Below are 27,714 nucleotides of genomic sequence, written 5' to 3' on the forward strand. Positions count from 1 at the left end.
TTGATGGGTCTAAATCAGGAAAGGTGTGGTCCATCAGGTAGAACACATTCCTCTCTTTCTCAGTCCATCCTAAACACTGGCATGGATCTGGCCCTCCAGGTCTGGAGTTCGACACATGTGGTCTACGTTGTTCCCTTGCCTTCTTTATTTTTTTTACAGTTGAACTTTTTATTGATTTTTTAGGAAAAGATACAGTGCAATAAACATTCAGCTCGAGAACAAAGGTTGCAATGATTCAATGTGTCCATTAAGTACAATAAGCAAGGCATCAGAAGTAACATTAAGCAGAATAAGTAGATATGTACAGCTGCAAATATATTGCTATCTTAAATGTTTTGATCACACCCAAAGGTCTCTTGCTGAGGAAAGAAAGAAGAAAAAGAAAGAAAGGGATTTGACTGCCAGCTCCCAGAGACCCCCCACCCCAAGCCAGACCATTTTAAAAGATTACTCTAGAATTGGGCTGAAACCTGGGTCCGTAGGATCCATTATAGGATCTATATCTGAGCTATAAATTATCCTATGTAAATGACCTTTGTAAACGTTAGCACTATCTAATATGTGTTGCTCTTCCTAATAGAAACAGGTCACTAATGAAATCTGAATATCTTAAATTTCACTGTATTGCCCCTTTAGGCTGCTTGCACACCAAGACGTTACAGGCGCACGTTAGTGCGCCTGTAACGCTCCCCCAACGCACAGCAATGTAACACAAGTGGGCTGTTCACACAGCCCACGTTGCGTTACATGTAACGCTGCACGTTCTGTGCAAAGTGCAGCATGCTACGGCGTTGGAGCGGCTATAGCCGCGTTAGACTGTTTGCACATGCGCAGTGGGGGGCGGAGGAGGCGGGGAGAGCCAGCTACAGTAGCCGCGCACATGGCTACTTAATATTCACTGCACTGGCGGGCGCTGATTGGCCGGCGGGACCACGTGATGCGGAGTGTCTCGCTCCGCATCACGTGGTCCCGCTGGCCAATCAGCGCCACTCTGGGAGACATTATAGGACTCGAGCCGCCTAACGCGGCTCACTCTACCGTCGGCTCTTGCAGCACCATACGTTGTGTTAGGTGCACGTTATGCGACCTTAACGTGCCACCTAATGCAACGTCTTGGTGTGCAAGAAGCCTTAAGCATGACATACAGTACAGACCAAAAGTTTGGACACACCATCTCATTCAAAGAGTTTTCTTTATTTTCATGACTATGAACATTGTAGATTCACACTGAAGGCATCCAAACTATGAATTAACACATGTGGAAGTATAATACATAACCAGAAAGTGTGAAACAACTGAAATATGTCATATTCTAGGTTCTTCAAAGTAGCCTCCTTTTGCTTTGATTACTGCTTTGCACAATCTCTTGATGATCTTCAAGAGGTAGTCACCTGAAATGGTTTTTACTTCACAGGTGTGCCCTGTCAGGTTTAATAAGTGGGATTTCTTGCCTTATAAATGGAGTCAGGTGGATATACAGCTGATAGTCCTACTGAATAGACTGTTAGAACTTGTATTATGGCAAGAAAAAAGCAGCTAAGTAAAGAAAAAGTGGCCATCATTACTTTAAGAAATGAAGGTCAGTCAGTCCGAAAAATTGGGAAAACTTTGAAAGTGTCCCCAAGTGCAGTCTCAAAAACCATCAAACGCTACAAAGAAACTAGCTCACATGCGGCCCGCCCCAGGAAAGGAAGACCAAGAGTCACCTCTGCTGCGGAGGATAAGTTCATCCGAGTCACCAGCCTCAGAAATCGCAGGTTAACAGCAGCTCAGATTAGAGACCAGGTCAATACCACACAGAGTTCTAGCAGCGACATCTCTAGAACAACTGTTAAGGGGAGACTGTGTAAATCAGGCCTTCGTGGTAGAATATCTGCTAGGAAACCACTACTAAGAACAGGCAACCTGCAGAAGAGACTTGTTTGGGCTAAAGAACACAAGGAATGGACATTAGACCAGTGGAAATCTGTGCTTTGGTCTGAGGAGTCCAAATTTGAGATTTTTGGTTCCAAACCACCGTGCCTTTCTGCGACGCAGAAAAGGTGAACAGATGGTCTCTACATGCCTGGTTCCCACCGTGAAGCATGGAGGAGGTGGTGTGATGGTGTGGGGGTGCTTTGCTGGTGACACTGTTGGGGATTTATTCAAAATTGAAGGCATACTGAACCAGCATGGCTACCACAGCATCTTGCAGCAGCATGCTATTCCATCAGGTTTGTATTTAGTTGGACCATCATTTATTTTTCAACAGGACAATGGCCCCAAACACACCTCCAGGCTGTGTAAGGGCTATCTGACCAGGAAGGAGAGTGATGGGGTGCTGCGCTAGATGACCTGGCCTCCACAGTCACCAGACCTGAACCCAATCGAGATGGTTTGGGGTGAGCTGGACTGCAGAGTGAAGGCAAAAGGGCCAACAAGTGCTAAGCATCTCTGGAAACTCCTTCAAGACTGTTGGAAGACCATTTCAGGTGATTACCTCTTGAAGCTCATCAAGATAATGCTATAAGTGTGCAAAGCAGTAATCAAAGCAAAAGGCGGCTACTTTGAAGAACCTAGAATATGACATATTTTCAGTTTCACACTTTTTGGTTATGGACTATACTTCCACATATGTTCATTCATAGTTTGGATGTCTTCAGTGTGAATCTACAATGTTCAAAGTTATGAAAATGAAGAAAAAACTATTTGAATGAGAAGGTGTGTCCAAACTTTTGGTCTGTAATGTACATATAAGAACTACTTGTCTTATAGCGCAAAATGCGGTAGAAATGATCCCCAAACCCTCAATTATGCTGTAAATTACAGTAGGTAGTAAAAATCTCACAAAAAGAGGCAGACAGAGGCAGCTGGTGAGCAAGGCCGACAGAAGCAGCTGGTGAGGGAGGCCAACAGAAGCAGCTGGATGGCGAGTGATGCCGCGAGAAGTGGCTGGCTTGCAAGCTAGTTGGTGGCAGACTAATTTGTAGCCAGGTAGCCAGTAGGTCATGACCACTGGGATAGTACCACCGATAGGAAGAACAGGAGTTTAAACCTTACAGCGTAGGGAAGGGCAGGAGGGACTAGATATAAATATGTCCTTTCTGTCCTGGTTAATTTTCCTTTATGGGGCACACCCCTAGTCATAAATACCATAAATTATATATTTCTTATTTTCACGGGTTAATATGAAGGATCTTTATGGTATGCATGACTAGGGGTGTGTCAAGTAGGCGTGATTAGGGGTGTGGAAGGGGCATGGCAGGGCAGCCATCAGGGGGGGACAACTGACACTTCAGTGAGGGGCCCAGAGTTTCTAGGAGCCCTGGGGCCCCCGAAAACGCTGGAAGGGTCGCATGTGCTGACTGCAGGCCTGTGGCTCACTACCCAGCAAACCACGTTCCAGCACTGAGAGAAGAATGACATCAGCTCTTGAACGTTGGGAGCAGATGAGTGAGCCTGCTACAGTGGACTTTCTATACTGGGGCACCACCTATATCTGGCTACAGACTACCTATACTGGGCCACCACATATACCTGGCTACCTATACTGGGGCACCACCTATACTTGGCTACCTTCACCTCCACTTTTTGCCACATCCCGCTGTGCATGCTGCTTTCTTCAGTGTCGGAGCCATGCACATTTTTCGCTGTAGTGCACTTCGAGCACAGACATGGGTGTGGGGTGGCTAGTGGGCGGGTTCAGCAACCAGTGGGTGGGCCCGAGAAGGGAAGGCCAAGGCCTGATGATATGTGAGGGGCCCCAAAATTTCTGATCTCAAAAAGTTTCTCATCTCAAAAAGTTGGGAGGTATAGCTTCACCTCTATCCACAGTTGGCAGCTTGCCATTATTATTTATTTTATTTTTATTTATATAGCGCCATCTTTCATAGCATTGTACATAGTACAAAACAAATATTGGAGAACATATATACATGAGAAGTTCAAGGCACTGTACAGTCATGACAATCAATAGTACAAATACAAATACACACATAGTTAATGTGTAGTTGGTACATGTTCATATGGTAAATTACAGCAATATAAGAAATACTAGGAGGAGGTCCCTGCCCTTACAAGCTTATAATCAGGCTGGTGGTGGGGTGGAAACAATAGGGAAGGAAACACATGGGATTTGGCTGTGAACTTCCAATGCTAACTATAGCAAATCAAATTATAGGCTTGCCTGAATAGGTGTGTTTTCAGAGTACGTTTGAAGGTTTCTAGGCTCGGAGCATGACGGACAGGCTGTGGGAGAGAGTTTCAAAGGAGAGGGACAGCCTGAGAGAAGTCCTGGATGCGAGAGTGAGAGGAGGTGACAAAGCAAGATGACAGAAAGGTCTTCTGTGAGGAACGGAGGTTCCAGGTGGGGGAGGTATCTGGAGATCAACTACCTGGGGACCGCTTAACGCCGATGGGCGTGGCCGCCGCGGCAGCCCCAGTAACGCCTAACGCCAAGTGGAGTCAAGTCCTGGAGCTGTAGTTTCCCAGGGAACGGCCGCCCGCATGCGCGATCATTCCCTGCCACTTCACGGAACGGAGTTCCGCGATTAGCCTAGCCACCGATCGCGGCTAGCAGGCTGTTTGTAAACTAAAGGGGAAAGAAATCCCATTTGTTTACATCCGTACAGTGCTGCGGTCCCCGGCAGCGCTGTACAAGATCGTCAATCCCCGGCCTCTGATTGGCCGGAGAGCGCCGTCCTCTCATAGGCTGATGCCTATGAGAGGCGGAACATGACGAATCGCCGTCCTGTTCAAGTCTGTTCACGGAGGGGAGGAGGGGAGGGGAGGGAGAGAGAGCCTCATAGAGGCTTAGGAAAGGAAAAAAAAACAAAAACGGCCACAGCGATCGGACACCTCAGGCGGCATATCCCCTTAGGTCAAAGGAGGGGAGTCCGTTCCCTGGGCTCCATAGCTGGGCTGTGCAGGAGGCTGAAAAGCCTGCTCAGCCCAGTGCAACAAAAAAAGAGCATGGTCGTTGGGGGGGGGGGGGGTTAACACTTCGGTTGTCAAGTGGAGATGTATGGAGGTGACAGCTTGTGCAGAGCTTTGTATGCTAACATGAGAAATTTAAACTGGATCCTTATGGTAATTGGTAACCAATGGAGAGATTGGCAGAGAGGGGCTGCCTCAGAGGATCGGGAGGAGAAGTGGATAAGACTGCGGCAGAGTTTTGTAGGGACTGGAGAAGTGCCAGCCTGCTTTTTGGTATGCTACTTTAGGAGCCGGTAAACTTTACCCTAATGGGATATCCAACTGCATTGAATTAAGTGTAACTATACCGTCATTTTGATACTTATGATTAGACAACAGTCCATTTGGGAATAGAGTGTGATATGGGATCCTTTGAATGGATGTTTGAGTACTTTTGCTGTATGCATGCATAGACAGCCGGCTGTGCTTTTCTAAAACTCAGTGTAGAACGCAGCCACTCTTAAATTGATTTTTACTACTTTGGATTTTTGCAATGGTTTCTACTAAATAAAGAAATTACCTTATGTGCATAAAATTGATGCGCCAAGAATTGAACAATTTTGATAAGATTTTTACTACCTGCTGAAAGTGACGAAAAAAGTTATTCATAGTGCATTTTACTCTGGGAGAAATGTACTTTTTTTGTCATGATTAGTGGTCCTTCAAACAGCGCAGAAACATGACAGAGACAGTGCTGATAAAATGTAGCGCTACAGTGGGAAAACTGTTGCATAATTAGATAACATGACACATAGGTTTTGATTCCAAAGCTTGCTAATGTAACACAACAGCCTTATAAATGCCTGGATGTTGCCATTAAAAAGTGCGAAAAATAGATTTTGCCTTTGCAAATTTAATGAACTAATTGAATCCATTGTAAAGTTCAGTGCAAAGTTTCTCTTTGAGCATTTTCAGTTAATTATTTCTCTCCAGAAAATCAATTAGACACGTTAAAAATTGTAAAGAAATTTGATAATTACGGTACACTATTGCAATCAACCACAATTTAACTATCAATCAGATTATTTTAAAGCCTGCATGGTGTATGCCGAGTGTAACACTATTGCTAAACTATTCGATAACAGAAAGGACAAATAGTGACTCTTTTTTTTTTATACCTTACCATGGCTCGGGCTTCCTCTCGAACTGAAGTAACTGCAAGGATGCTATACAGAGCTCCATTTACATAAGGACGAATCTGCGAGGAGTTAACATAAAACAAAGCAAGTATTACATTGTTTTGCCTACATAGATAAGATATTTCACTAAATGACTTGAAGAAAGCAGAAAGAAAAAGCTGACGTAAAAAAAAACAAAAAAAAAAAACTGGCAATCAAATCTTTGCATACATGTATCTAGTACTGAAATGGTGCAGTGTTGTAAATTAGTCTGGTACTACTGTATGTATCTGAGGTATGTGGAGATTCCTGCTCATGAAGTGAGCTTTAAATACTTCCTGTTATTTCTAAAATGTTATTCTCACAATCCTGGACCATTAATCAGTTCCATTGGAAGAAAACTTCCCAATTCAGCATATCAGGTGGTGGCAAGACTAAAGAATTTAACAGTAGTTCGCTTATTAGGCCTAGTGCACACCAAAATCGCTATTGCAATCGCTAGCGCTTATCGATTTGCAATAGCAATTTTGTGAAGCGATTTTTGAATGAATGAGCGTTTTTGCTCATTCACTCAAGCTGAATCGCTCCAAAAAATGCTACATAAATGCATTTAAGATTTTATAAAAGTCACAACGCTGCTGTGGGAACACCTTCAAAGGGTTTCAGTAGCCAAACGCTTCTCAAATCGCTGGCGATGTGAAAAGTGCTCAGAGGCGCTCTTGGTGTGCACTAGCCCCACCTCTGGGCAGTTCTTATAAATGGTATGAAACTCGGATTTCATCTATGGCCTAAAAACAGCATAAAACTAATAGGAATACAAATAATTGGTTTTTCAGGTTACTGGAAGGGCTAAACTTATATTTTCAAACTTATATTTTATTTAGAATCGAACTGGTAAGATTGCCTATTCTAGCTATTTAGCTGTGTGAACAATGCAGAAAAACTTCTGCTGTATATAAAAATGATATGACAGAGAACTTGAAGAAATTCTGAGTAGAGGTCATATCTCATATCTGGTTTCACAGATATGATTTCCATATTAGAGCACTCAAAACTGGACAACATGGTAATAAACCAGGGAAGCTGCCAGTTAATCTAGCCAAGGAGAGGATGATAATTTCACAATCAATCAAATAACAAGGAGTAAATAGAATGAAACCAGCAACTACTTTTTTTTACTACAGACTTTATATATTGTCCAGTCTGGGAGGTGAAGTGAAGGTGGGGAGGTTACTTCTTGAAAACTGGACAATTTTCTAATGTCTTCTAGGAAGACATAGACCTACTAAATTCTCACAACAGATATTGCAGAGGTAACCTATACTATAAATAACATGATAAATGGTAAACCACCAGACCATATTGTCTGCATATAGAATTCTTCAAAATAACCAAAATAACACACAATTAAATGGTATCTGCATAATTACTGTACATAGGTCTGCAGTATGATAATTCCTAAAAAGACAAGGACATAATGGAACCAGGGTTGTATTGTATTATTTTATTTTTAAACAGCATGAAAACTCATCTTAGGTTGGCTTTGCAAATAGGAGAGAGGTCCTCGTGGAGCTGGAGCACCCTAGGCTGTCAGATTATTCTGTGAGGTCTGCGAATGCTTTGACCATGAATGTGGAGAAGGGCTTTGATAGTGTCAGCTGCACTTGGATGCGTAGGGTCCTTGTGCATACAGGATTTTATGGTCTGTTCTTGCACTAAAAATACTATCAAAAAATTCTGGCTGTAGGATTGTTTACAATGTAGTTTCTTGTGCAGAAGAGAGTTCGGGTGATGGTGCCCTTGTCACCCCTTCTCTTCAGGTTATCTCTAGATCTTCTGTAACCTATTCTATGGCTCTATAATGTAATGGCTGCAAATAATTGAATCTGACCTGCCTTGTAATTTTTGAAAACCATAGCTTGCTGCAAACTGAAGTTGAAATTAAAGTTTTAACATTAAGGTGCAAAATGGCTTGAACACTTAAAGGCCTGCGTGCTGAAACCTATTATTGGCTATATGATACTATCAATAATTTAATGTGACACTGAAGCAGAAAAAAAAATGAATTGTAAGTGTAGTACAAATAATTATTAAAACAGTAGTAGCTAAGAAGAGAGTCTCATTTTTATTTTCAGTTATATACTGTAGCTGTCTTTCTAGATCATTGTATCATTCTGTCATATTTGCAATTAAAAACTACACTAATTTTACACATTTTAAATAATGAAAGAGAGCATAGCTAATGACCGTTTGAACTTCCTGGCAAAAAAACCTTAAAGGGAACCTTAACTGAGAGGGATATGATGTTTCCTTTTAAAAAATACCAGTTGCCGGGCAGTACTGCTGATCTCTTTGGCTGCAGTAATGGCTGAATCACACACCTGAAACAAGCATGCAGCTAATCCAGTCTGACTTCAGTCAGAGTACCTGATCTGCATGCTTGTTGAGGGGCTGTGGCTAAAATTATTAGAGACAGAGGATAAGCAGAAGAGTCAGGCAACTGGCATTATTTTAAAAGGAACAATCCATACCCTTCTCAGTTTAGGTTCCCTTAAAGGAGAACCAGAGATGGGTGTTTTTTTATCTTAAGAGAACACAAAGGCATGTTCTGTGCATAATTACATGCCCCTGTGTCTCTGTATTGCCACCTATAGTCCTCCCCCCCCCCCCCCCCCCCCGGTCTGCTGTGCTCCCCTCCCCAAAAAAAAAGTGCTAGGCTAGCGACAACCTGCTTGTCGCTAGCCTTGTATTTACCTGCAGCCTGTCATTCTATATCAGCTACCTTGCCTCTGTCCCGCTGTTCCCCGCCTCCGTGTGCTTCCTCCAATTAGAAGCTAAGCCGCAACCTGTGAGGTACTTCCTGGGTCATGGCTTAGCTTTCGAAGTTCAGTGAAGCTGGAGGAGCCGAGCACGGAGAAGGGACAGCGGAGACCAGGGGACATGCGCCGGCTGGAGCAGGTAATGTATGCAGGGGATACAATTCCTTATATCATAAGTTTATTTTCCCTTCAGATTCCCTTTAAGCTAAACATTTTCAGGATAGTAATAGCTTTCACATTCAAATCCAGCTGCCAATTGATTGCATATCCACTCACTGAAATCCATTCTAACCTAATGAGGCTGTGTAGCTACACTGGCACCATTGAATTCTGAGAAATGTTTGGCAACTGTTGACTTGGAGTTGTCCTACGGGAACAGTTTTGTTGCATGTGCTCGCAAGAGATTTTCTGGATATTCAAGTTAGACACTCTTGCCCCCCCGGTGTCTCAATGAGGACTAATGCTGAGAATACACCATGAGTTTTTTGGGCAGATGGATGGCTCGACATATAATTTCCGAAAGGTCTGATCTGACTTTAATCGTTATCTTCATAGAAGTGAATGGAAATCGATCGTAAAAATTATCATAAAATCGATTGGCCAGTAAATCTGTTCAAAAAACTAACTGTGTATTCCCAGCATTAGATATAAGTACTCTTTTCAAATACAGATAGATGATTCCGTTCCACCTCCAGGGTATCAATTAGGATGAAAGCCATTGGAATCTATAGCTTGTACAATAGTAGTAAGTGATTTTTTTAAGAAGTAATCTTCTATTTTTACGTCAAATATGTTTTTATGTTTGATTTTATATTTTCAAATTTTTGTTTGCAATTTTTTTTAATGTTGTCATTTTTACGCTAATCTATGAATTGTATGTAATTTTTATGGATTTTACATAGTTACATAGTTTTTTTGGTTGAAAAAAGACATACGTCCATCGAGTTCAACCAGTACAAAGTACAACTCCAGCCTGCTCCCTCACATATCCCTGTTGATCCAGAGAAAGACGAAAAAAAACCCACAAGGCATGGTCCAATTAGCCCCAAAAGGGAAAAATTCCTTCCCAACTCCAGATGGCAATCAGATAAAATCCCTGGATCAACATCATTAGGCATTACCTAGTAATTGTAGCCATGGATGTCTTTCAACGCAAGGAAAGCATCTAAGCCCCCTTTAAATGCAGGTATAGAGTTTGCCATAACGACTTCCTGTGGCAATGCATTCCACATCTTAATCACTCTTACTGTAAAGAACCCTTTCCTAAATAAATGGCTAAAATGTTTTTCCTCCATGTGCAGATCATGTCCTTTAGTCCTTTGAGAAGGACAAAAAGCTCATCCGCCAAGCTATGATTTTGCCCTCTGATGTATTTATACATGTTAATTAGATCCCCTCTAAGGCGTCTTTTCTCTGTTTTTCAAAATGTGGCAAATGTTACATTGTAAATGAAGATGTGGTAGTATAAAAACATGCAATGAATGGGTTAATGATCTTTGTAATTCATAAAATAGCCACAAGATGGCAATGACCCCAGTCGCCATAAGGAGAACTGTGTACATGTAGCTCTTGAAAAAATTCATTTGGTGGGCTGAGTCACCTGGCAAAAGGGGAGGCCCTGAAGCACATTGTGAGGTTATTAACCCCAGAGGGGCGCGGTAGTGTGTGTAGTTTAAGGCAACATAGATTACGTTTTTGACTAGGAGAGTTTTGCAGTCCTGTTGGCCACAGGGTTAGCACCAACCTATCCTTCATACTACACGCTATACTCCACTCTTCATAGCAGGGGCGGACTGGCCAGGGGGGAAAGGGGGCAATCTCCCCCCAGGCCACTTTTCATTCAGTGATTTAGGGCCGGTCTGGTGTTTGGTGTATTCAGGTTTGTTGTTGTAAGGCAATGTGAAACACTGGGCTAGCTGATAAAAGTGCAATTAGGGCAGGCAAGCTAGTAAATATACACAGCATGATGCAGAGCTTGCCTGGAGGGTCCGTGGGCAAAACATCTGTCTGGTCTCTCCCCTATGTTATAATGACTGCATGAGTGGATAAGGTGTTGTACAAGTTGAAAAGTTTTTGACAGTCCCTAGACTTCAAGAGGGCTGCTTTCTGACTTGTGTGAGAGGGACAGGAGTCCTATTACAGGCAAGTAGCCTCTGTGTAATGTGAGACTGCAATACAGCTCTGCTCCATCTCAGGCTATTCTCGATTTCTCTCCACTCCTGTAACGATCGGTGTAACACAGAGAGGGTCTGATTACCGGTGATCTGCAGTATCACAGAGAATGCAGATATATACCCGATTATTGATAATCTGCAGTATCACCGATAATCAGATATATCTCTAACCTCTGGACACCTGAGTGATAAGAGTGTTTGGTGCAACAATAATACTTTGGGCAAGACTCCCTAACACTGCTACTGCCTACTGAGTGCGCTCTAGTGGCTGCCTCGCAAGCGCTTTGAGTCCGACAGGAGAAAGGCGCTATACAAATACTGCCATTATTATTTGAGGGAAGCACCCGGAAGAAGGGTGCTAAGCAGTGACAGATACTGCTAGAGATCAGGTTCCTTCCACAGGTCTGATGCTCCCCAAGGGGCGGAGCTAGGCTGAGAGTGGGAAGGACAGAACGTGAGTGACACCAATTGAGGAAGTGTCACTGACAGATCTGTGAACTATCTCTTTACAGGAGATAGTTCTCGGGGTCGGGCAGGCCAGGTCGTTAACACACGGACAGATAAAGTACAGAGACAGTATACAGATGCAGAATCTTGAGACTAGCAGAGTTTGGCAACAGAGTATCAGAATGACAAAGGTACAGAATCAGAGATCAGAAGAATGGTCAGGAAAGCAGAAGGTCATAACAGATAATCAACAATGCCTAGGCTTGAGTGTGAGCTCCAAGATTCTCAACACTCCTGGAACTAGACTAGATAATACTAATAATAATAGAGATGGTACAGAATTCCTAGACTAAGGTGTTAGTTCCTTGATCATCAACACCTTGGAAACTGATCTAATAAACACAGATACTGACAAGGTCTGAGTGCTACCACGTACTGATCGCAACGCCAGACACCAGAGAAATGACCAGCACCCAGCATATATACACCAGCGCTCTCCAGCACCTCCCCTAAGTGCTGGACCAATGAAACCTGCTGAAATTGTCAGCTGACCGGCTTGGTCAGCTGACCCCCTTCTGACTGTCACAAAGGCCCTGCCTCTCTGCGCGCGCGCGCGTCCTCCTGAACCAGTGTGGACTATCAGTCCCAGCCACACCAGACATGTGTTGTAATGTTTCTGCTGTGTTGGATGCGGAATCCGCCGCACCGCTGTTAGTGCGTGTGGCGTTTTCTCCGCATTCAGCATTACTGATAGGAGCAGGCCTATGCGTGCAACCTGCCGCGTCGGACGCGGAATCCGCCGCCCTGTTGTTTGGGCATGCGGCGGTTTCTCTGCGCTCCGACTACGCGCCAGCTGCCATGTTGAACGCGGAATCAACCGCCTTACTCTGAGTACTAGCGGCGGCTTTTCCGCGTTTCCTCACAGTACCCCCCCCCCCGAGGAGTGGACTCCGGTCAACTCCTACCCGGTTTCTCAGGATATCGAGTGTGGAATTCCCTTCTTATGCATGCGACACTCAGGTACCCATGTTCTCTCCTCCATACCATACCCCTTCCAGTGCACTAGATACTGTAGTGAGTTCTGCACTACTCGTGAGTCTAAAAAATTTTCTACTTCATACTCAGGTTGGTCGTCTACCATCACAGGAGGAGGAGGAGTGGCACCCACATGGACTGCTGGCTTAAGCAGGGACACATGAAAAGATCTTACACCACGCATGCTGGCAGGAAGATCAATGGCATAAGTAACATTGTTGATCTTCCTGGTCACAGAAAAAGGGCCCACAAACCTGGGACCTAACTTGGGCGAGAGTTGTTTCAGGATTAAATGACGTGTGGACACCCAGACCAGTTCTCCTGGTCGGAACTTCCACTCTAAGGATCGTTTCTTGTCAGCTTGACCTTTCTGACTTTGAAAAGCCTATTCCAAATTACTTTTCAGGATTCCCCAAATGGTTTTGAACGACTTTTGCCAAGCCTCCAGAGCTGGAAACGGAGTGGAGGCTACTGGCAATGGGGGAAACTTGGGCAACTTTCCAGTTACCACCTGAAACGGAGAGAACCGAGAGGAAGAGCTTTTCAAATTATTGTGCGCAAATTCTGCATATGGCAAGAACTTGACCCAATCACTTTGCGCTTCTGCAACATAACACCTCAAAAACTGTTCCAATGACTGATTAACCCTCTCCGTCTGACCACTGGTCTGTGGGTGGTAGCCCGACGAAAATGACAGTTCCATGCCCATTTGATGGCAAAATGCCCTCCAAAATCTAGAGACAAATTGGACTCCCCGATCAGACGCTATGTTTTCCGGAATGCCATGAAGTCGGAAAACGTGGATGATGAAAAGATCGGCCAACTCCTGGGCCGAGGGGAGTCCTTTCAAGGGCACAAAATGGGCCATTTTACTGAAACGGTCGAATACCACCCAAATGACCGACATGACTTCAGACCTTGGAAGCTCACCTACAAAATCCATGGACAAATGGGTCTATGGTTCACTCGGGGTGGGCAAAGGCTGCAATGTTCCCACAGGTGCCAGACGGGAGGTTTTGCTTTTTGCACACACTGCGCACTCTCTAACATACTCCTTGCAGTCCGTTGCCAGAGAAGGCCACCAAGCACATCTAGCAACCAAGTCTTGCGTTCTGGAGGCCCCTGGGTGCCCGGCATTCTTGTGCGAGTGGAACATCTGCAAAATCTGGAGACGAAATGGCAGTGGCACAAACCTAACCCCTTCAGGCTTTCCCTCAGGGACATCCTGCTGGAAGGGACCTAAAGTCTCCGTCCAGTCTTTCCAAGTTTTTGTGGCTCCCAGCACTACCTTCTGTGGAACAATGGTTTCTGGTTCTGAGGGCTGTGCTGTCTCCGGCTCAAAACATCTGGACAAGGCATACGCCTTAATGCTTTTACTACCCGGAGTGTACGTAATTACAAATCTAAATCTCGAGAAAAACAGTGACCACCGAGCCTGACGGGGACTCAATCTCTTAGCCCCCTCAATGTATTCCAAATTTTTGTGATCAGTGTAGACTGTAATTGTATGTTCTGCTCCTTCTAGCCAATGACGCCATTCTTCAAAGGCCAACTTAATGGCTAGGAGCTCCCTGTTGCCTGTATCGTAGTTTTTCTCTGCTGGTGAAAACCTCCGAGAGAAATAGGCACACGGGTGTAATCTTCCCTGCAGCCCAGAGCGTTGAGACAGCACAGCCCCTACCCCAACTTCTGAGGCGTCAACCTCGACAATGAATGGATGAGAGGTGTCTACGTGTCTCAATATAGGTGCAGAGCAAAACAGTTCTTTCAAAGTGGAGAAAGCGGCCAGAGCTTCGGGAGACCAGTGGTTGGTATCTGCCCCTTTTTTAGTGAGACTGGTGAGGGGTGCTATGACTGTGGAGTACCCCTTTATGAACCTTCTATAGTTATTTGCAAACCCTAGAAATCTCTGAAGAGATTTGAGTCCTACTGGCTGGGGCCATTCCAGGACAGCAGAGACTTTGGCGGGATCCATAGAAAGGCCCGAGGTGGAAATTATGTATCCCAGAAAAGCGACAGATGTCACCTCAAAAATGCATTTCTCCAATTTAGCATAAAGCCTGTTTTGTCTGAGCTTGTGCAGCACGAATTTGACATGAGCCCTGTGCTCAGAGAGGTTGTCTGAGAAGATCAATATATCGTCCAGGTATATTAGGACAAATTTACCCAACACCTCCCTGAAAACTTCATTAATGAGTTCCTGGAAGACGGCCAGGGCGTTACACAACCCGAAGGTCATCACCAGGTACTCGTAATGCCCGTCGGGTGTGTTAAAGGCCGTCTTCCATTCATCGCCCTCTCTGATCCGCACCAGATTGTATGCAGCCCGCAAATCCAATTTCGAAAAAATCTTAGCATTGGTGACTTGAGTGAATAAATCGTCTATCAAAGGTAACGGATAGCGATTTTTAACTGTGATTTTATTCAGTCCCCGGTAATCAATGCATGGCCAAAGGCCTCCGTCTTTTTTTTTTTTATAAAAAAGAACCCTGCTCCGGCAGGCGACCAGGAAGGACGAATGAATCCCTTAGCTAAGTTTTCACGGATGTACTCCTGCATGGCCACCTTTTCTGGCCCAGACAAATTGTAGAGGTGAGCTCTAGGGGGCATACAACCTGATTGGAGATCAATCGGGCAATCGAAAGGGCGATGCGGAGGTAGTTTATTGGCAGCTTTGGGGCAAAACACGTCCGAAAACTCAGCATATTGTTCCGGAACACCCTCCACATGAATCCTGGTCTGACCTAAGGTCACCTTCACTAAACAATGATGAAAATAGTGGGCTGACCAGCTCGTTAGCTGACCGGTAGCCCAATTTATCTGAGGGGAGTGAAGGTGTAACCACGGCATGCCAAGGATGATTGTGGAGGTTGTCATGCGCAAAACAAAAAACTGCAACTTCTCTCTATGCAGCACCCCTATAGTGACTTCCACCTCTGGTGTCTGGGACAGTGGATGGTTATGCTGTAAGGGGGAATCATCCACTGCTGTAACCTGAAGGGGTGGTTTAACCGGGGTGAGCGGAACACCCAATTTCTTTGCAAATTCGTAATCCATAAAATCAGCTGCTGAGCCCGAATCAATGAAGGCCTCAGAGACTTCAGATTTATCCTCCCATGTAATCATACAAGGAAGAAGTAAACGCTTATCCTCTAGGGGTAAGAGCTGTACGATTAACCCTCCTGGTGGTATAAAAAAATCCGCCAGGAGGGAGCGCAGCAGTTTTTTTTTTATTTATTTTTTCCTATATCATGTAGCGAGCCCAGTGCTCGCTACATGATAGCCGCTGCTCAGCGGCATCCCCCCTCCCTCTTCTATCGCCTTCGGCGATCTCCGATCAGGAAATCCCGTTCAAAGAACGGGATTTCCTGGAGGGCTTCCCCCGGGATGACGTCACTGACGTCGGGACGTCATTGGGAGTCCTGGGCCACCCCTCAGCGCTGCCTGGCACTGATTGGCCAGGCAGCGCACGGGGTCTGGGGGGGGGGCGTGCGGCGCGACGGATAGCGGCGGGGTTACCGCCAAGGAGGCTAAGGTATTACCCCCAACTACTCCTAGGCAGTGGCGTTTCCCGACTTCTTAGGGCAATTTCGTACTCTATGACCCCCCTCTGCACAATAAAGACACAACTGTTCAGAAATCCTGCGTCTCCGCTCCACTTGGGACAGTTTTGACCGACCAATCTGCATTGGCTCGGGTGGAGGTGAAACAGGAGGAGATGGAGTCACCGGAGGCGCAGTGTAGGACACCATTTTAACATTGTTTCTACCCCGGGTCTGCCTTTGATAACGTAATCTGCGATCAATCCTAAATGCAGATGAAATGGCCTCATCGACGGTTTTAGGTTCAGGCTGACTTAACATAAGATCAGAGACCTCATCTGATAACCCTGATAAGAAACAGTCTAAGAGAGCATAGGTGTCCCACCTGGCTGAAACTGACCACCTCCTAAATTCGGCAGCGTACTCCTCGACCGGACTCTTGCCTTGACGCAACAACTTGAGCTTCCACTCAGAAGTCGAGGCAATGTCTGGATCGTCGTAAATTACTGCCATAGCCTTAAAAAATTCGTCTACGGAGGTTAAGGCTAAATCTCCAGCAGGTAAACTGTATGCCCAGGTCTGGGAATCGCCTGATAAAGTCTTAATAAACGTGACCCTTTGGGTCATGGTTCCTGAAGATCTAGATCTCAACTCAAAGTATGACAACACTCTACTCCTAAAATTTCTAAAGTCAGATCTGTGACCAGAAAATTTTTCAGGTACAGGCATACGTATGTCTGTGCTAGGAGGGGATCGCACCTCGTCCACTGCCGTCTGAAGGGTTCGTAAAGAACCGGACAAAGCGTCAATCATAGCTTTGTGATTACCCAGCACTTGGTTGATAGAGTCCACCGAAGTGGTAAGTGCGCCCAGACGGTCAGTGTGTGCGTCCATTTGCATCTTTGGTCTGGCGTTCTGTAACGATCGGTGTAACACAGAGAGGGTCTGATTACAGGTGATCTGCAGTATCACAGAGAATGCAGATATATACCCGATTATTGATGATCTGCAGTATCACCGATAATCAGATATATCTCTAACCTCTTGACACCTGAGTGATAAGAGTGTTTGGTGCAACAATAATACTTTGAGGGAAGCACCCGGAAGAAGGGTGCTAAGCAGTGACAGATACTGCTAGAGATCAGGTTCCTTCCATAGGTCTGATGCTCCCCAAGGGGCGGAGCTAGGCTGAGAGTGGGAAGGACAGAACGTGAGTGACACCAATTGAGGAAGTGTCACTGACAGATCTGTGAACTCTCTCTTTACAGGAGATAGTTTTCGAGGTCGGGCAGGCCAGGTCGTTTACACTCGGACAGATAAAGTACAGAGACAGTATACAGATGCAGAATCTTGAGACTAGCAGAGTTTGGCAACAGAGTATCAGAATGACAAAGGTACAGAATCAGAGATTAGAAGAATGGTCAGGAAAGCAGAAGGTCATAACAGATAATCAACAATGCCTAGGCTTGAGTGTGAGCTCCAAGATTCTCAACACTCCTGGAACTAGACTAGATAATAATAATAATAATAATACAGATGGTACAGAATTCCTAGACTAAGGTGTGAGTTCCTTGATCATCAACACCTTGAAAACTGATCTAATAAACACAGATACTGACAAGGTCTGAGTGCTACCACGTACTGATCGCAACGCCAGACACCAGAGAAATGACCAGCACCCAGTATATATACACCAGCGCTCTCCAGCGCCTCCCCTAAGTGCTGGACCAATGAAATCTGCTGAAATTGTCAGCTGACCGGCTTGGTCAGCTGACCCCCTTCTGACTGTCATAAAGGCCCTGCCTCTCTGCGCGCGCGCGCGTGCGTCCTCCTGAAGCAGTGTGGACTATCAGTCCCAGCCACACCAGACATGTGTTGTAATGTTTCTGTTGTGTTGGATGCGGAATCCGCCGCAATGCTATCCGTGTGTGGGGCGTTTTCTCCGCATTCAGCATTACTGATAGGAGCAGGCCTATGCGTGCAACCTGCCGCGTCGGACGCGGAATCTGCCGCCCTGTTTTTTGGGCATGCGGCGGTTTCTCCGCGCTCCGACTGCGCGTCAGCTGCCATGTTGAACGCGGAATCAGCCGCCTTACTCTGATACTAGCGGCGGCTTTTCCGCGTTTCCTCACAACTCCTCCTCTCTCTGGGCTAGTGCACAATAGCAATTGCTAGCAATTTGCAAGTGCGATTTTGTGAAACGATTTTCAGAGCGATTTTTGAATGACTCCCTCAAAAAAATGCTACCTGCAGCATGTTTGCAATTTTGAAAAAATCACAACGCTGCTGTGAGAACTCTGTCATAGGGTAACATTAGCCAAGAGCTTTTCAAATTTCTGTCGATTTGAAAAACTTTCCGAATCGCTCTTGGTTGGCACCAGCCCTTCCTCATTCACCTTTGTTTCCCTCTTCCCCTAGTGCTGGCTGGCTGTGTCTTCTTCTTATACAGGAAAGCTAAATAAAAGTGCAATCCTGGTGAGGCAAATTATTGTTATTATTATTTAGTATTTACATAGCGCCGCCATCTTCCACAGTGCTGAACAGAACATATTGTCTTGTCACTTAACCATCTTCTTCCTTCTCTTTCCTCACTGTTTCTCCCCTTCTCTGCATAAGGGCTCAGCGCCTCAGACACACTATGGGCTTGATTCACTAACCAGCGCTAAGTGCTAGCGCTGGAGTGAAAAGCCACTTGGTGCCCCTTATATAGCTTTGTGCATCTTAAAAGATGCACAAAGCTACATCACGCACTGCACCGGGCATAGTGCGTGCAGTGCGATGCGCCGATAACAGCGCGCAGTGCAACGTTATCGTCGCACCCTCTATGATGCAACGTTAACTGTGCATCAGTGCGCCGTTTAAGGGGCACTTTATGCGCCGTTATCGTCGCATCCTAGGCGCCATTATCGTTGCATCATAGACAGCACAGCGGGTGCGGCGTTATCGGCGCACCGCACGCTGTTATCGGCGCACCGCACTGCGCGCACTATGCTTGGCGCCGGTTAGTGAATCAAGCCCTTCGAGTGCTTTTCTGAGCGATTTTACTGTGATCACAATTTTACCATGATATTAATGTAAGTCAATGGTAGCACTTTTTAAAAAGCTCTCAGAAAGTTCTGATGGCTAAAAAGTGCTCATAGAAGTGCTTAAAGTGTGTCTGAGCCCTTAGTATTTGTACGCTGTGGGTAAGTTGGGTGCCGGGAGCGCCGGATGATGGCTCTTCCTGCTGCCACTAAACTCCCTGGCAGTGTTAAATACTATTCCCCCGCCGAGTCATTGCAACTCAGAGGGAGGTGTAATTTGGGGTACGGCGATCACCTGAGCCCCGAATTACCATTACGTTCCCCGCACAGTTTATTATTGATGCTATAGGGCTCCTGGTTTGGGTAACCGGTGCAGGGCTGTGGAGTCGGAGTCAAGGAGTCTGAGTCAGAGCAATTTTGGGTACCCGGAGTCGGGGATTTTAGAAACAGAGGAGACGGAGTCTGATGATTTTTGTACAAAATCCACAGCCCTGGTAAGTATTATACTAAGGAGTCGGAGTCGAGGTGTCGGAGTCTGAGCCATTTTGGGTACCTGGAGTCAGTGGTTTCATAAACTGAGGAGTCGGAAGATTTTTGTACTGACTCCACAGCCCTGGCGCCGTGCACCAAAACAACCTGCTTAGCCTTCTCTCTCCTATCTTGTTATTAGAAACCATAATCTAAAGCTGGCCATACATGCATCAATTGTTAAGGACAGATTCTTTCACTATGATCAAATCATAATGGCTTTTCCACCTGTCAGTACTGACTATGGATGTGGCCTATAGGGTTTCATACTATAGTAAAGTGGATTGTGGGCAGGCAGAGATTCACTGCCTCTGACTACCAATAAAAAGCAGGTAAGCAAGGCATGGATGTTGGGGGGGGGGGGGGGATGGGGGAGCGAAAACAGTGATGGAAGGAGGGGTATCAAAACTTTGGAAATTAGCATTACGGAGGCAGGGATCATGGTGTCAGCAGGGAGGTCAGTAAGGAAGTCTCTGGTAATGGGGAGGGGATATCCGAGGTGGAAGAGGGGCATATTTGAGGGATTAGTAGAGATGGTGGCAAAGGGGAAGACATAAGTGTGGGAGGGGAGGGATGAGCTTCGGGGAGTTAAAGTGGCCATACATCAGTTGACTTGACAGACGATTGAACAACCATTTAGATATTATCGAATTGGATAAAAATTTTGGGTGGAAATTGGTTGAATGTATCAATCTGAGATGTTGGGAAATCTCAGGCCAATGTGATTGTCAGGTGCGATAATCATGGCATGCGATAACCACGAATGATAGACACGACGGAAACCCCGGCCGTTGTCCCTCAAAATGTATTATGTACCCCCCAATGCCTCTATTTCCGCATTGTCGCTCTATAGGACTACTGGCATATACGACATGGGGTGCGTGTGCAACATCACTTGGGCTGGAGCTGCCATGATAACAGGCCTCTGGTTTGTGTTTCCCCCCAGGCCAAAAGGTCCCAGTCCTCCCCTGCTTCATAGGGATAAGCTTTTTTTTTAAAGATTCTTTATTTTATTTTGAAGAAGAAAAAGCATTTTAAACAAAACAACAACAAGTGGTTCATCACAGTCTTGAACAAAATAAATACAGATAACAATAGCACTTAGTGGGGAGGGGCATTCCTAGCCACAGGTCAGATATAACATTCCAAACTATTGTGCACAACAGTTAAAATCCTAAGCCCAGGGGCCTATCCCTTCCCCCACTATTAACGCTTAAAGAGTAAAACTGTAGTGTTACCACTATTAAACGGAGTATATGAAGAGGGGTAAGGGGAAAGAAAGAAAGAGGGGAAAGGAAAGAAAACCAGAGGAAAGGAGAGAAATAGAATGGGTCCTCTGAAGACCAGATCCAGAGAACCCATTAGAGTGAAATAAAGAAGGAAAGATTTATAGAAAGATCCGCGCCGGGCCGAACCCAAATAGACCTCACATGATCCAGTAAAAAACTCAAGTTTATGAGGAAAAATGTGGAATCACCCCAATACAAAGGGGAAAATGTAAAATATTTATGTATCCTGGGGAATTTGTAGGTATTCTTCTGATTCTAGGAACATATCCCAGTGAATCCATGTACGTGAGAAGGCCTCGTCCCTATCGTGTAAGGTGTGGGTCAAAGACTCCATCTGATAGACAAACTTTATCTCATTGATCCATTCGCTTATTGAAGGCACAGATTGTGATTTCCAGTGGCGAGCAATAAGGACTCTTGCAGCTTGGATCAAATGGCGAGAAAGAGAGCGCTTGAATTTTTTAAAGGGTTTTGGGGTATTATGGAGCAAGTAGTATGAGGGATCTTCAATCGGATCTCCGTCTGTTAAAATTTTAATGTATTTCTGGACCGATTGCCAAAATGGTTTTATAGCTTCGCAGTCCCAGAATATATGGGTTAATGAACCTACTGCATTGTCACATCGCCAACATTGAGAGCTAGTATTAGGGAAGATTTTATTTAATCTGCTCGGAGTCAGGTACCACCTGGACAAGATTTTATAATTGGACTCTTTGATCCGAGAGGACATTGAGGCAGATTGATTTAGCGTGAGTATCTTCTGCCAACGCTCATCAGAAATTACACAGTTAAGTTCTGATTCCCATTTAGATTTGAGTTCTAGCGACCAGGTGGTATCTGAGAGCAGAAGTTGATATAACTGGGAAAGCGTTTTTTTAATGGTGCCCTTAGATAAACATAAATTCTCAAAAGTAGAGAGTGGTCTAGAAAGTTGCTCCCTATTTCCCAGAGAACTGAGAAAGTGGACAAATTGCATGTGACTCCATTCGTCCAAAAATGGACATGAACGTGAGTCACGTATCTGTGAGAGTGGGATCCAAGCTTTCTTTTGTATGAGGTCACGGCATCTAATTATGTCACCCATTCTCCAGCAGGCATAGCTTTGAGAAGAACAGCCTGGGGGGAATAATGGGTTGTTTAGTAAGGGCACCATAGGGGAAGGCCAAGGAGATAAATCTGGGAGATGGCGGACCCTAAAGAGAGCATTTAAGGTGGAGTTCACAGAGAGATATTCATTTTGTATTTTAAAAGAGGACCAAGGATAAACACATCGCTCCGTGCCAACAAGATCTTGCTCCAGTTGTACCCATCTTTTCTGATTGGAGTTCCTGTGCCAGTCAACTAGGCGAGTCAAGGATGCTGCGGAGTGATATTTTCCCATGTCCGGTACAGCTAAACCACCAGAATCTTTGGGCAGAACAAGTGCAGTGTAACGGATGCGTGGGGGCTTGCGTTTCCAGATGAACCGTGCAAACCGCTTCCGTAAAGTCTTAAAGTGTTCCGCTGGCAAGACTATTGGTATGGTTTGGTAAAGGTATAGTATTGTTGGTAAAATGTTCATTTTTATAATGTTGATCCTTCCTAACCAGGAAAAGCAAGGTTTGCCCCAACGCTGTAGATCGGAAGTTAGAGTTTGGGTCAAAGGGGCAAAATTGAGTCTGTACAAATCATTTAGTGAAGAGGGAATACGTATGTCAAGGTATGTAATAGCTTGTGGTGGCCATTTATAAGGAAAGTTATTTTTGATCTGGGAACTTAAATTAGTTGGCATGGATACCCCCATAGCTTGGCATTTGTCTGGATTTATTTTAAAATTAGAAATGTATTGGTATGATTTTAATTCCAGTTCCAAAGAGGGGAGGGAAGTGTGGGGTTCTATCAGGTAAAATAGCAGATCATCCGCATAGGCCGCCACCTTGTGCTCTGAAGAGGGTAGTTGGGGGCCTCTGATATTCACATTCTTGCGGATAGTGCGTAGGAAGGGTTCTAATGATAAGGCAAATATTAAAGGGGACAGCCTTGCCTTGTACCATTGGCAATAGGGAAAGAGACAGAGACAACACCATTAACACGGACCTGCGCAGACGGGATGGAATAGAGTGACATAATCCACCGCAACATATGTTGACCAAGGCCTATATGTTGAAGTGTAGCCTCTAAAAAGCTCCAGTCAACCCTATCAAATGCCTTTTCGGCATCGGTGGATAAAAGAAGCAGAGGGGTATGTGTCTTATGCGCCCATTGGATAAGATCAATTGTGCGTATGGTGTTATCTCTCGCCTCACTTCCTGGTATAAAACCAGCTTGGTCTGGATGAACTAGTGAATCCATAAGGGGGGAAAGCCTGTTTGCCAACACTTTGGCAAACAGTTTCAAGTCAGCGTTTAAAAGGGAAATGGGACGATAATTAGAGCACAAGGTGGCGTCCTTACCAGGTTTAGGAATAACCGCTATCTGTGCAGATAGCATGTCTCTGGGTAGACTAGAGGGAGGAGCATCTTCCGATACTAAGGCATTAAGAAACGTCAGTAAGCGGGGGATCAGAATGTCTCCAAAGGTTTTATAATAATCAAGTGGGAGGCCGTCAGGACCGGGGGCCTTGCCAGTAGCTGAAGACTTTATTGCCTGTCTAAGTTCAAAGTCAGTTATAGGGGATTCTAGATCACTAACGATTTGTTCAGTCAATTTGGGCAGGCCAGCAGCTTGTAGATAAGTGTTTATGGCATGAGACCTTGCCTGGTTAGGAGGATCAGAGTTGTTAGATGGTAAGTTGTAAAGGGAATGGTAATAATCCCTGAAAACCTTGGCGATTGATTCAGATCTATATTTTTTAATTCCCGAACGGTCTTGGATATGTGCCACATTAGTGTGAGCATAGGTTTCCCGGAGGGCCCTAGCTAGCATTCTACTGCACTTGTTGCCAAACTCATAATATGAGCGTTTGCACTTAAGAGCCAAGTAATTCTCCCTGTGGAAGAGAGAGGTTTTCAGTTTTTCCCTTTCCAATTGCAGATTTTGCAAATCAGCACATGATAAGGTTTTCTTGTGACGCGACTCCAGTATAGTGTTTAAACTATGAAGAATGTCTTCCTGTCTTTTTTTGTGTCTGAAGCTCGCCTCTTGTATCATTTTCCCTCTAATGGTGCATTTGTGTGCTTCCCAGATTGAAGAAAGCGGGACTTCTTCAGTAGTACCGTATATACTCGTGTATAAGCCGACCCGTGTATAAGCCGACCCCCCAACTTTTGCCCAAAAAACTTGGGAAAAATGATTGACTCGTGCATAAGCCAGGGAGGGGATGCAAAGGTCTAAGGTCATTGTTCCATTTGCCATACACTACACAACAAGCACCCAATCCAGCATATGTGGCGTGGTTTAGGAGGATATGCGGCCATGACTGTGCCCCTGCTCCCCTTCCAAAGCAAAATGGAAATTATAGTTGTGTGCGTCTCGGCCAAAGTATCCCACTCTTCTACATAGTGCTGTGTGATTAGGGCACATATGTAGCCAACTAGCCATGCCTGTGTCCCCATCCCCTCTCCAGGGCAGAGCAGTATGTAAATAAAACATGCATTTTAGCCAGAGTATCCCCTCTCTACACAATGATGAATGTATGGGGGACATATGCAGCCATGACTGTACTGTCCCCTCTCCAAAGCAGAGCAGTAGGTATGTAAATAAATCATGCATTCTAGCCAGAGTATCCCCCTCTACACGATGATTAATCAACAGGGCACATATGTAGCCATGAGGGTTTCCCCTGCCCCCCTCCTGAGCGGAGTAGTATTTAAATGACAGCGGTGTCCCCCGAGTGCCTCCCCTGCATACGTACTGTGGTTTAGCCACACTGACAGTGTCGGCTGTGTCTCCCCCTTCCCCCGTCAGAGCGGAGCGGCATGTAAATATCAGCAGTGTGCTGATCCGAATGCCGCTCTCGCTGTGTGCAAAGTTAAAAGCAGCGGTGCGGGCTTTCTCCACTTACTTTCTAAAGTCCGTCCGTGCTGCGGGGATTCCTCTATAGCAGGTCTGATGCCGGCTCATCTCTATGACAGAAGCGTCCCTAGATGGCGTCATAGAGATGAGCCGGCATCAGACCTGCTATAGAGGAATCCCCGCAGCACGGACGGACTTTAGAAAGTAAGTGGAGAAAGCCCGCACCGCTGCTTTTAACTTTGCACACAGCGAGAGCGGCATTCGGATCAGCACACTGCTGATATTTACATGCCGCTCCGTTCTGACGGGGGAAGGGGGAGACACAGCCGACACTGTCAGTGCGGCTAAACCACAGTACGTATGCAGGGGAGGCACTCGGGGGACACCGCTGTCATTTAAATACTACTCCGCTCAGGAGGGGGGCAGGGGAAACCCTCATGGCTACATATGTGCCCTGTTGATTAATCATCGTGTAGAGGGGGATACTGCAGAAGGGACATTGGCATGGTGCCCCGTGTATAAGCCGACCCCCCCACTTTTGGACCACTTTTTTGGTCCAAAAAATTCGGCTTATACACGAGTATATACGGTATTTGTTAAAAAATACTCCTGAAGGGCATTGGAAATGGAGTGTTTAAAGTCCTTATCTTGCAGAAGGGAAATGTTCAAACGCCATTGTCTAGGGAGGTGAGTTTTAGGGCGAATACCCAATTCCAGTGTAACCGGAGAATGGTCAGATAGCGTCATATTGCCAATCTCTGAGGAAATTTGTTCAGAGAGTAGATTTTGAGAGATAAAAATATGATCAATACGCGTATAGGAATTGTGTAAGTTGGAGAAAAAAGTATAATCGCGCCCGGATGGGTGCTGGATCCTCCAGATATCGACTAATTGGCGATGAACCAATTCCCTCCTACACTTAGCAATTGCTCTGTTGGTCAGGGAGCTCTTACCCGTAGCGCAGTCCACAGATGGGTCCAGGATCATGTTAAGATCGCCTCCCAGAATTAAGCTTCCCTCTGCGAAGCTATCAAGGGCATCGAGGGCCCTGACCAAAAAAGCCGGTTGCCCACTATTAGGGGCATAATAAGTGTCAAGTGTAAAAGTTCGGGATAAATAAGTACCTTTTATAAAAAGGAAGCGGCCGGAGTTGTCCTTGTGTTCCTGCAAGAAACGAAAATCGAAATCCTTGGACAGTAATATTGCTACACCTTTGGTTTTTGTGTCAGGCGAGTTACTGAAGAAGGCCTGAGTGTAATACTTATCAGTAAGTTTGGGGGCAGTATTGCCTTTGAAGTGCGTTTCCTGCAGGAACACAATGTGCACACGTTGTTTATGAAGTTGGCGTAAGAGGGCTCTACGTTTTTCAGGGAGGTTAAGTCCCTTCGTATTCAGGGTTTGAGTTTTAAGGAACATGAGGATGTGAATAGCGTGCTAAGGGTGAGGTCAGGGTCGGCAAGGCATAGATCCTTAAAAAACAAGAAAGAGACAGGAGAGGAAGAACATAGGAGAAAGAAGAGAAAAAGAGTAATGGGAAAGGAAAAATCCATATCCCATAGCATAATATTAACAAACTAAAAATTGTGCAACATAGATCTAAAACATTTGAAATAGCCTGGAAGGCCATAATGGGTGGGTTACGAAGGGACATTCCACACACAAGGAGTATCTCGGAGCCCCGGGCATACACATCTGTATAAATGGCTATGAGCCCATGAGAAGCTGGAAAACGGATAAACTGATTGACATTTGTATAGTCTTAAGATATGCACGGGGGAAGGGATGGCGGGGGAATAAAAGGAAAATATACGGGAGCGGGTATTGATTAAACCGCCATAATGATGTGTCTATAGGGACAGGATTAAACTCTCAGTGGAAATACAGCCGTGTATGTCACAGGGGTTGCGAAACATAAAAGTGCCCATTGAGATAAGAACCTATATCATGATGCACATGCAATATAACCATTAAAGGTAGAAAACAGACCAGCCACTGTGTAAAGGTCATACGTTTCGAACTGGGTAAAACAAATTAATGCAGGGAACAGGTGGTATATCAGCTATCGAAGTAAGTAAGTCCAGAGCACCAGAAGAAAAAACAAAAAGAAAACAAAAACCAAAACAAGAGGAAAAAATGTGAGTCTTAGGTCCACTAAGTGCCTAGTTTAAAAAAAAAAAAAAAAAACGGAAGTAAAAATAAGAGTGTTGATAGGTCACTCGTGAGAATAGTTCTTCAGAGAAAAGAAAAAAGAAAAAGGGCTGAAGAAACACTTAAGACAACTCACGAGGATGAGTCACGTTGAACTTCTCTTGCCGGTTTCTTTTTCTGCGGTGGGTTAATCAGCAGTTGGTCAGGGTCCCATAGAGGAAGAGGTACTTGTTCGATCTCTAAGGATGAGCAAAAGGTAGGGACATCAGCAGGAGTGCGTAAAATGGCTGAGCGGGAACCAATCTTTGCTTGAAGATTGAAGGGGAAACCCCAGCGGTAAGTCGCTCCCTCATCCTGTAAAGCTTGAAGAAGTGGCCGAAGTGCTTTTCTTTGGGCTAAAGTGAAGGGGGCCAAGCCCTGGTAGAGTGTGATCTGGGCTCCATCAAAGTCAATAGTACCGTGACGCCTAGCGGCTGCCATAATAGCTTCCTTAATAGGAAAATGGTGGACTCTGCATATAACATCTCTGGGCGGGGAGTCACCCTGAGGCATGGCGCGTAGAGCACGATGAACCCGATCCAGTCGGATCGGAGATGAATGGATCTGATCGAGGACTTTATCAAATATAGCCTGTACAGTAGCTGGAAGATCCTCATTGTGTGTGGTTTCCGGCAGGCCGCGAATGCGGACGTTATTGCGGCGATT

At 45.3% G+C, this 27,714-nt stretch overlaps 1 protein-coding gene across 3 annotated transcripts in view; it reads right to left on the bottom strand.

The window, feature by feature from the left end:
- The window catches only part of ARMC9 (armadillo repeat containing 9), a 294,287-nt gene that overhangs the window by 40,545 nt on the left and 226,028 nt on the right, over positions 1-27,714 (bottom strand). For all 3 annotated transcript variants that reach the window (XM_068281283.1, XM_068281282.1, XM_068281281.1), the window contains exon 17: positions 6,077-6,151. In XM_068281283.1, coding sequence (XP_068137384.1) covers positions 6,077-6,151 — 75 coding nt within the window. The remainder of the gene's footprint in view (positions 1-6,076; positions 6,152-27,714) is intronic.

The sequence above is a fragment of the Hyperolius riggenbachi genome, chromosome 4, assembly GCF_040937935.1.
Source record: "Hyperolius riggenbachi isolate aHypRig1 chromosome 4, aHypRig1.pri, whole genome shotgun sequence".
NCBI classification, from domain to species: Eukaryota; Metazoa; Chordata; class Amphibia; order Anura; family Hyperoliidae; genus Hyperolius; species Hyperolius riggenbachi.